The following is an 11,131-nucleotide window of genomic DNA, read 5'->3' on the forward strand; positions in this document are numbered from 1 at the left end:
ACCCTAAACACACCTCCAAATTGTGCAAGAACTATTTAGAGCAGAAGCAGGCAGCTGGTATTCTATCGGTAATGGAGTGGCCAGCGCAGTCACCAGATCTGAACCCCATTGAGCTGTTGTGGGAGCAGCTTGACCGTATGGTACGCAAGAAGTGCCCATCCAACCAATCCAACTTGTGGGAGCTGCTTCTGGAAGCGTGGGGTGCAATTTCTCCAGATTACCTCAACAAATTAACAGCTAGAATGCCAAAGGTCTGCAATGCTGTAATTGCTGCAAATGGAGGATTCTTTGACGAAAGCAAAGTTTGATGTAAAAAAGATCTTATTTCAAATACAAATCATTATTTCTAACCTTGTCAATGTCTTGACTCCATTTTCTATTCATTTCACAACGTATGGTGGTGAATAAGTGTGACTTTTCAGGAAAACACAAAATTGTTTGGGTGACCCCAAACTTTTAAACGGTAGTGTACGTGGCCGTTAAATAGTCAGAAAGTATGAAACGGCCGAACGTCAGATGACACACGGTGTAATGTTACGTTACCATTACAGCAGCGGGGCGGAAATTACTTTTAACATGAAGGCCATGAAGAAAATACTTTTAAGAAAATACTACATTTTAACGAACTACGTGTCCTCGTGCTGATAATGTGGCGTGCTTGTGTGGAGACAGAAAGTAAACACGATGTTGTTGAGTGTCTGTCCTAAATACTCCCAGACTTTAGACGGTCGAAGGCGCGGTCTTGTAGCTGGAGCTTGTCCAGGGGAATCCATGCAACGCCGGATGCAGCGACGCTTTGACGGATTTACGTAATTGATTACGTCAAAGAATCGGCTCAGCATTATTCTTCACCTCCGATAGCAACTCCATCAACTGTTTTAAATGTAAGAGAGATTAAAGAGATTTAGGGTAAAGCGGGCGTCCTCGGGCACTGAACCCCAAATTGCTGCTGATGGTCAGGCCAGCTGCCTTTCATGGTAGCTACCTCACTGCCATTGAATGAGAGGCAAACCGTGAAGCATCTTGGATAAAAGTTTTATATAAATAAAGCCCTTTACCGTTTAGAGTAATATTTGTTTCATAAAGCAAATACCTTTCATAGCGTTAAGTTCAAGAAAACAAGAAGAAATGCTGCATATGGGCTGGTGGAGAAGTTTAGTTTGCTGGTTGTTTGTTGCTTCCCTGTTTTCGCCACAGTAGAGTTGAAAACCTGTTCTACCTTTAGTTGGTGTTTTGTGTTTGTGCAGGGAACCAAGCAGTGATTTGTTTTTGCCACAAGGTGATGCCAGTTAATCTGATTAGAAATCAGTGTGATGGAGTGAACCTCTTGACTGCAGAGTGATACGATTAGATGCGAGACAGATGCGTTCCTTCTGATTCATGCCGTTTCACATTAACCTCAGGATACCTTTAGTTTATTAAACAGAGCTGTGATATAAAAGTGGCATAAGACATATTAACTCGTTTATCAGGGTTAGTTGGAGAGGCTCGGTCAGATTGTCAGTAAGTTGTTGCTGCAGGAGGGAGGAGGGCTGCTTCCTACCTGATGAAGTCTCCCTCCAGGCCAATGACCCGCTTGATGATCTTCTGCTGGGGATTCTTGGGGGACCTGAGGGAACAATAAACATATATAAGGCAATGAGCATAAAACCCAAACAGGAAAACAGAGCCAAATAAAAATCATACAAGCGTGATATAGTAAGCTGTGGCAGCAGCTCTGTTCAGGGAGATGCAGTCAGATCGAGTTTAAGGGTTAGATACTCCTCTATAGTCTGAGTACAGTTGGATCAAATGCAAAGTGCACGTTGGAAAAGCAGAAATCAAGGTTATTTTTCTCAGTTCTTGAGAAAACAATTTTGACTTGATGACAGTTTGTTTGAAAATATGCAGATATTTCATCCTATTTTGCATCAGAAATGACACATTTGTTGGAAAAGCATAGCCGCAGGAAGTAGGGGCTCTGAGAGTCTTTTATAACATCTGCCTGATGATCCCCGGCTCCATTGTACAATAACTTACGTGAACCTCTCCACTTGGGGCAATAACTCATTCCTTCCCAAAGGGGGTAATTCAGTAATTCACAGCATCCCGGCAGAGTACTATGGCCTCCCATTTGGAGTCATCCCAACTGCTTCACACAAAACCAAGAGAACTTCATCCTGGACAAGAAGCAAAGACGCATCAGGAGGTCACTTAACTGAACAACCCTCCTTCAAACAGAAGTGAAGACAAGGCAAAAGCAAACAGCCACCAAGAATGTGCTTCACTTATTGCTGAAATTACAGATACAGCTCGTACAACGCCGGTTCTACAAGGATGAAAAAGCTCATAGCGGCAGCTCCGTGACCAGGAACGTGCATAAACCCTCCGGTAACCTTGCAAAAGTAAAGAGCTGGTTCACTGTTCCACGACCAGGAAAGAGTCTCCACTGGTCCTTCTGACTGTTGAATGAGGTTAAAAGGAGGTAGCCTGATAATCAGGTGATTTCTTTTTAAATTCATTATTCACTCTGACATGGTGTTCATGTTAGCCGTTTTCTGCTTGGGCGTGGAGTCGGTGCCATTTTCCGTTGACACAGAAGCCGTGGTAACAACTGCGTGGAGAGGTTATTAGATATTTATTAGTCCTTTCGGAAATTCATAGTGTGCCATACAGCAATCATCAGACCACCAAACAAAAGGCAACTATGATACAACACACAACATCACCAGAGTGCTCTACATATTATAATACAGAGCAGCATCCTCACACCCAGAGGTTCTGTAAGTTTGGTTTTACAGTTTATTTAGCAATGCAGTACTGGTAGGCACAAGTGAGCCCGGTGGGTCCAGCTTTATCTTTTCACAAGTCGAAAATGTCATCTTTACGCGTTGCTTTATATTAAGTTATCCGAGGTGGGCTAATATCTAGAGCAGATGGTTTTTGGTTGAAGATCCTTGAATACGTTTCATCTCTCGTCAAAGAGGCTTCTTCAGTTCTGACTGATTTACGGGAAATCCCAGCTATTTAACCTCTGTGAGGTCGTTGTCAGGGTGATGGATACCGCCTGGTTCGTCCAGGTGGACAGTTTGAAAGAAGAGTCAAAGAAGCCATCAGTGGATATATTGCATGAGCAGTCCAGCTATGTCCAGCGCGCTAACCTCGACAACGCGGCTGTATTCTAACATTAACATAGATCTGCTTATTAGCTAGTCTCCTTACATGCTTGCTAATAACTTATTTGAAGGGTCTCCGAGGGTCCGAGATTGACGGTGTTGTGTTAAGAACATAGATGGACTAACTTATCAGACTTAACTTTATGCAAAAGTTTTCATTGATCTTTTCTGCACGGAAAAGCCGGCAACAATCTTTCCTCCAGCGCATGATTTTGTTTTAATTCAGATTGTGCACTAAGAGGAGGGGCTATTCACAATGAGAGAGAGAGGGCGTGAGCGAACGAGCAGCTCATCATTTCCATCCATCATCGACCGCTTATCCTGCGTACAGGGCAGAACATGCAAACTCCGCACAGAAAGGCCGGGGCAAGCGGGGTTTGAACCTGCGACCTTCTTGCTGTGAGACGACAGCGCTAACCACTGCACCACCGCGCCGCCCAGTTTACATTTCCAATAGTAAAAAACAAAACAAAATCTATATGTGGTGGTCAGCGTTGATATTGTGGCGGGCCACCTCAAATAAATCAGTGTAAAGGAAACACTGCATCGACACCAGAGTAGAGAAACCATCTCCCAACAGGGGAGGAGAGCTGAGACATCACTTATAGTGCTGTCCTTTCATTCCTGCCTAGGAGGTTGAACACAGAGACGCCACAGAGATTCAATAGCTGGGATTTCCTACCAGTCAGAACTGAATAAGCCTTCTCTCTTGTATTGGACAGTGCGTTTAAATTTGATAAACAGATATCCGCCACTGTTAGATCCTGCTTTTTCCAGTTGAATCTCCCTCCTAAAGATATAGAGAGGGTGATTAATGCCTTTGTAACTTCCCGCCTTGACTACTGCAACTCCTTATATGTGGGCTTAGACAAGTCATCGATTCAGCGCCTGCAGTTAGTCCAAAATGCTGCTGCCCGCCTCCTGACAGGAAAGAAGAAGAGGGACCACATCACACCTGTGTTGCGCTCCCTCCTCTGTCTTCCTGTTCATTACAGGATTGATTTTAAAATCTTACTTTTAACTTTTAAATGCCTTAATGGATTGGTTCCATTGTACTTAACGGAGCTTCTTCACGTTCATACTGCAGCTCGAGTGCTGAGATCCACCAGTCTCCTCCTCCTGGATGGACCCAGAAGCAGACTTAGAACCAGAGGCGATCGAGCCTTTAGTGTAGCTGCCCCTAACCTGTGGAACAACCTGCCAGTCCACATCAGAACCGCCCCGACTCTCGAACGTTTTAAATCACTGTTAAAAACACATCTCTTTTCTTTGGCATATCCTTCGAGTTAAGTCTGTTATTATTCCTGGCAATTTTAATATCACTATATATCGTATACTGTATATTATAATGTTTTACTGCTGTACTTTTACTGTGTGAGTAGTGTCTTGTTGTTGTATTTAACCTGTGAAGCACCTTGGTTGTTTTATATGTGCTGTATAAATAAAACTGATATTGATATTAAAGCCTTTTGCATGAGAAACAAAACGTCTTTGGGTATCTTCAACCAAACCTATTAGTTGCCCCTGACTGTAACCCCCAGTAACCACCATCAGCATCTGCCAGTCCAAAGTTGGATGGATTAGTCTAATTATCCTATCCGGGTCCATTTCGGATCAGTTTTTTATTTTGGTTTGAAACTTCAACAACGCACGTCAGGTTCGGGTAGGATTTCCACCAATCTCAGCATCTCCGAAATAAGATTTGGAGCTCTTTGACTTCCTTAACGCCCCCTGCCAGGGAGATGCACATGGCTTCATCGTTCTCCTCTTCTACCTGTTCATCCTCTTTTTCTTCTTCCGCCTCCTACTTGGTTTAACTGGATTTGTACTTTTCTTCCTCTCACGCCTCTTGTTCTTTCATTCCTCCTCCTTTTCCCCCTCCACACACCCCACCACCACCCATCACCCCCATCCTCCCCGTTGCTGTAAGGATACAGGGGATCGTGACTGACTGACAGCTTGCTAAGCCAATTGGATTCCGCTCCAGCTCCAGTACTGAACACTCATTGGTCGGTCTCTGGGGAACTGGAATGTGTCCGTGTGTGCACTTGTGTGTGTTCATACTGTGTTTCTGTGTGTGTGATAGAGTGATGGATGACCTCCTCTCCAACAGCAGAGGAGAGGAAGGATGGAGGAATGACAAACACAACCTATCATTCACTCTCAGTGTCTCTCTCCCCTCTCTCCTTTTAATTCCAGATCTCTCTCTCTCTCTCTTCCTCCCTCTCTCTCTCACACTCTCAGTGTCTCTGGCTCTCCCCCCTCTCTCCACATCTCTCTGTCGCTGTGGAAAGGAAAAGAGAGAAGACGTCGGTTCTTGGAGATACTCGAGGAAAACAGGAGGACAGCTGCTGCTGCTGGATGTTGACATGCAGCGCTGCACGCTTTAAATAAAACACACAGAGGGACTCTGTGCTGCTGCAGCCATGCCAGGAATACCTGCTGAATATCTGCTGCTGCATGGGACGTGATGGATACCGCTTCTGCTGGTGAGTGTTTCATCGCTGTATGATGTGTGTTTGTGTGTGTTGGCAGGACTGCGGTAGTCCTTGAGTGCTGTGGCGGCTCAGCCTGCGGTTCTGACAGCTGAGGGGAATAAGATTTTTGTCGCAGGTTTTATAAATGCGTGCGAGGACGCCGCAGCTCATCGAGTCTTTTTCCTGTTTTGTCAGTTCAGCTGCTTGTTTTATTGCTTCAGAGAGGGGAAGAAATTGTGTCGGAGTTGGCAGACAGAGTGGAGTCTCGACCGTGTCACTCCACAGGTTCGTCCCCTGAAGTAAGAGAAAGACCGGATGAAGCACAGATTCTTTTTGAAAGGAAGAAGAGGGGGGCGTTTTTGTGTTTATCAGGCAGCTTAAAAGTGACAAGAAGCAGGAAATATTCAGGGACGACATGCGACAAAGGTTCCTGAGCCACATTTAAACCCGGGGAATCATATTAATGAGATACATTCCCCACCAGGACGCTTCTGGAGCGCTAACGAGCGTAAAGTGTCCGAGCTTCGTCAGCTCTGGTTAGAGCCGGTGTGGACAGGCGGCGTATGCTGGTGTGTGATGTGGCCACATGAGTCAGGACGGGTGCAGTCAGAGTTTAGATGTGCAGGTCACAGGATTGACTGCGGGGTGATCCGCTCTAACGGGAGCAAAGACGTTCCCACCACCGCCTGCCTAATTCACCAGAACCTCCGTCTCTCTCCTCGCTCCCTCCCCCCTCCCGCTGCATTAAAGCCTCGCTCATAATTAACAACGCCGCCTTCAAATGAGCATATTGAAATTCAGCACATTTCCACCGCGGCTAAACGGGGGGTCAAGTAAAAGGGGTCGAAGCCTCCTGGTGGAGAACAAACGCTCAGTTTTCTCACGTCAACATGCAGCAGCGTCAGACTCGGAGAGGCTGAGCGTGGGCTGTGGAGACTTTAAAGACGCAGCCCTCTCCAGAGCTCCACAAGTAATACGTCAACGTTCATCCTTAATTTTCATCACTTGATTTCTCAGAGGACTCGCGGCACATATGCTCTGATTAGGCAGCACAAGCAAAACAGTCAGTTATTATTTATTGGACAATAGCGGGAGGATTACTCCAGTGTGACATAGTGCTAATTAAATAAAGACAGTAGGCCATTTTCTCTGGATGTTCCCTCTTTGGAGGGGAGTGGAACAGAGGGGGATGTTTTTCATGAGTACAAACATTAAGACACAAGTTCTGTTAAGATGACGGCCCTCTTTCAAACAGGTTAAGCCTGTAAAAAGTCTCAGATGTAGCTCGCAGTAGAAATGTTGTTGTTCCATCTTTTAGTTTCTGCCAACTACTTATGTTTCTAATCATGTCCGTTTTTTTCCCCCCGAACTTCAACATCTCATTACACAGAATGTTTCTTCAGGATCTAGGAGCAGGGCTGTCGCCAAGTTTTTGGAAAAACTGTGGCAGAAAGTAAATTTACTCTCAAGTTCTGTACTTTAATTGAGTATTTCAATTTATAATTCTACTCCACTGCATGTTCACCAACAGCATATAAAGCAATTCAACAATAAAGTACCACTCAAGTGTTCATGCATCATTAATAATTATTGAATAAAATGATCATAAAACACTGACAGTAGTATCAGTGGTAAAGATGGTATTTTTTCTGATAATCTCCTGATAACTAATAATAAAAAGAATGCAGAACTCTTACTTGTAATGCAGTATTGCTGCTTTTACTTTACTTATCTGAATATTTCTTACACCACTGCCTTTTTGCTGGACGTCTATCCAAGCATTAGAGATTCAGGTATTTTTCCAAGCAGCAATATTTCTTCCATTTCTTAGATGGACGCTTGAGGGAGAATTTCTCGGAAAACAAATACAGTGTGTAATAAACAGTGATAGAAACTCATTTGTCATATAAATTATGATGTATGCTTGGCTCCATCTCATTGTGAGAGCGCTCACAAATGAATTCAGACCTCCTAAACTATCTATCCTTCTCCCTGTCCTTATATTGTTTTTTATTTCAAAACCTGAAGCCTACATTACCCACAATGCAACTCAACCATCGATAGCTTGGTCAAAGATTGTGGTGTGTTGCGCTAGTAGCGGCTAATGTAGCCTGAAGCCTGCAGCAGAGATGAGCAGCAGGTACTCACTTTACATTTTCCAACTTGTAGTCTTCAGCCGACGCTGACTCGAGTGACATCACTTGAGGACAGTTATAAGACATCACACAGCGCCCTCTGGAGACACTAAAGGCTTTATACTACGTTTACATACATTTTCCCACAAAAGTGAGTTCGCCCCTCACATGTTGGTAAATATCTGATTCTGTCTTTTCCTGTGACGACACTGAAGAAATGACACAGTGTAAAGTAGTGAGTGTGCAGCTTGTATAACTGTGTAAATCTGCTGTCCCCTCAAAATAACACATCACACAGCCGTTAAGCTGATGATTCACGGGGCAACTTTTTGAGCAATGCTGCTGGAGGCAAGTCCGACTATGTTTTGAACGGATAGCGGTGGTGGGGGGAGGGTGGCGGAGTGAGGGGGGACGGGGATTATGGTAGTAATCTTTACTCATTACCACTGACGGCAACATTGCTCTAAAAGTTGCTCCGTGTATCCTCAGCTTTAATGTCTAAACTGCTGGCAACAAAAGTGAGGACACCCCTAAGTGAAAATGTAGCACAGTGTCATTTCTTCAGTGAAAAGTAATATAATCAAATATTTAGTAATATGTGAGGGGTGCACTCACTTTTGTGAGATACTGTACAGGCGGTAGAACTCCCCAAGTCCTGAAGACACACTGCCATGCGGAAAGTTAGAAAATGTTGTTGAAAGAGAGACTAACACGTCTTTTTGTGACATTTCCTGACATTAAGAAAATACAGAATTACAGCAGCCTTATAATTTCAGGTAAATTCATTAGATTTCCAGGTACTGATGCCAGTATGTAGATTCTTGTATAAGTTACAATCTTGCTGCTTAGACTGGACCATTTTTGCCTTAATGAGTATTTGCTGAATGTGTCCAAGACATCGGAGGCCTCTGGTTCGACCCGGCATCAGTCAGAATAGAGCAAAACATCAACACGGTCTAAAAATATAACGCAGCACCAGCATCAGGTCTGTATCCAGCGCCCCGTCAGAGTCGATATCAGAAGCCATCTGCTGCTGCCTCCTCCACACCGAACACGCAGGCGACTGTCGCTGCACACATGTACCGCCATGAACCAACAAACAGAGGTCACACTGTTAAACTGTGTATGTTTACAGCGTGTGCGTGGGGGTAATTAACAGTAGACGGGCTGCAGATTAAAGAGAGAAGTGTGACTCGTGGGAGTGGATGCTAAGTGCAAATTCTGATACCGGTGATGCTAACAAGGAGCGTGCGCGGTGGGAGGAGGGGAGGGAACCAACCGGTGCACGCGGGACTCACATGGGACTGGTTTAATGGTAAATCAATGGCGGATGGAGGGAGGAGTGAAGGGGGGAGAGAAGGATTTAGTGTTGAAATGTTGATCTTATCTTGGTGTTCTGGCGTTGGTCATGTGCCAATAACACCCAGAAAAATCAATTATAGAAAAGAGAGGAAGCAGGAAGCAGGGAACACACTGCCCTGCTCATGTCTCGGCTTTCTGCTGTAAACCCGAACACAATGATTCTAAATAACGTGATAATCCAAAGTGCAACCCACAATGTCACATTCATTTAACCCTTTCACTCCCTTTATTGACAGACTTTTGACTCAGAATAAGTCAAGCTACTTAGAAAGCATGTGTGAGGTACTATATGTGTTGTAGTCCAGTTTTTATAAAGGTTTTTTTTTGCCTGTACGTTAACAGATACACAGTATATCTGTATAAACGGACAGACGAGTGTGTCAGTGTCCAACGGACATGAGATCCATGTTCAGACGTCAATTTGTCATTTAGTTCTGTCAAAACTGGTTTCCACAAAGTTAGTTAATAAACAAATCCTTATTTACAACCGCGGCCTGGCAAGAGGACATCGTCTTGAAGGGAGGGACACATAAAGGGGTACGAAAAAAAACATAACCAGGGAAAATCAGATTAATGAGACGTAACGTATCAAACTATACAAGAAGCATAACAAAACACAAACATCCCAACAGGGAACAGATCAAAATGGACCGTGGTAGAAGCGTGGTGTTTATCCAAAGATGGCGTAATAGATAATGGAAAGACTCGTGCTGATTCGAGGAGGATGTGTTTGACTTCTGTACGATCAGATATGTATGTTAGTTATAACTAACTGAGAAGAGGCTGTGAGGGTTTAGATGCAAATGGGGTTCAAAGGTTTAGACTGCTTCTATACGGTCATCATTTTGGACTCTTACAACTGGGGTCTTAATTTTGTAGCTTTTTCATAATGTCTATCAGTAATAATAACCTTAAATTCAACTAGCTGAGATCTGGAAGTGCAAATAAGTCTGATCAGACATGTTGGAAACGAAGAAGCTGACATCACCGTGTGTTAGACCTCCGAATAAAATGGTTTAGATCAGCTGTATAGTCTGTTGGTTTGTTTCCAACCTGTCTGATCTAACTATGTTTCCTGCTTTGACAAACAGTCACCCAGCAATTGACTTGGCGAGCACAATGTTACCATGGTGATGGTCAAAACGACAAAGCCCTATAAATGTGATAAACCAGAATTACCCTTTAAACTATCTGCTCAATCTTGCATTAGGACTGTGTGCAAACCTGCTGCAGGTGTTTTTGACTCTGCAAGACAAACTTTCTCCAGAAGAATAACAGCTCTGGTTGTTTGAAGAAATGTCCAGACTGCATTCAGTCCTATGATGACATGAAGACCTAATTATTGAGTTTGATCATCAGTTCATTAAATCATAATCAAGGTCTTACTGACCTCAGACTTTATTAGAATCTTACAGTATCTCACAAAAGTGAGTGCACCCCTCACATTATTGTAAATATTTGATTTTATCTTTTCATGTGACGACACTGAAGAAATGACTCTTTGCTACAGTGTAAAGTAGTGAGCGTACAGCTTGTATAACAGCGTAAAGTAGTGAGCGTGCAGCTTGTATAACAGCGTAAAGTAGTGAGCGTGCAGCTTGTATAACAGCGTAAAGTAGTGAGCGTGCAGCTTGTATAACAGCGTAAAGTAGTGAGCGTGCAGCTTGTATAACAGCGTAAAGTAGTGAGCGTGCAGCTTGTATAACAGCGTAAAGTAGTGAGCGTACAGCTTGTATAACAGCGTAAAGTAGTGAGCGTGCAGCTTGTATAACAGCGTAAAGTAGTGAGCGTACAGCTTGCATAACAGCGTAAAGTAGTGAGAGTGCAGCTTGTATAACAGCGTAAAGTAGTGAGCGTACAGCTTGTATAACAGCGTAAAGTAGTGAGCGTGCAGCTTGTATAACAGCGTAAAGTAGTGAGCGTGCAGCTTGTATAACAGCGTAAAGTAGTGAGCGTGCAGCTTGTATAACAGCGTAAAGTAGTGAGCGTGCAGCTTGTATAA

General features: G+C 43.8%; 2 protein-coding genes across 2 annotated transcripts in view; one reads left to right on the forward strand and one right to left on the reverse strand.

Moving 5' to 3' along the window:
• The window catches only part of immp2l (inner mitochondrial membrane peptidase subunit 2), a 178,837-nt gene that overhangs the window by 35,263 nt on the left and 132,443 nt on the right, over positions 1–11,131 (reverse strand). Inside the window, exon 3 of the mRNA XM_046036977.1 lies at positions 1,544–1,609. Within this exon, the coding sequence (XP_045892933.1) occupies positions 1,544–1,609 (66 nt within the window). The remainder of the gene's footprint in view (positions 1–1,543; positions 1,610–11,131) is intronic.
• LOC123961823 (leucine-rich repeat neuronal protein 3-like) overlaps positions 5,464–11,131 on the forward strand; it is a 20,974-nt gene continuing 15,306 nt past the window's right edge. The window contains exon 1 of the mRNA XM_046037547.1: positions 5,464–5,644. The gene's annotated coding sequence lies outside the window, so the exon portion shown is untranslated. The remainder of the gene's footprint in view (positions 5,645–11,131) is intronic.

Source organism: Micropterus dolomieu, linkage group LG22, assembly GCF_021292245.1.
Source record: "Micropterus dolomieu isolate WLL.071019.BEF.003 ecotype Adirondacks linkage group LG22, ASM2129224v1, whole genome shotgun sequence".
In the NCBI taxonomy this organism is placed as follows: domain Eukaryota; kingdom Metazoa; phylum Chordata; class Actinopteri; order Centrarchiformes; family Centrarchidae; genus Micropterus; species Micropterus dolomieu.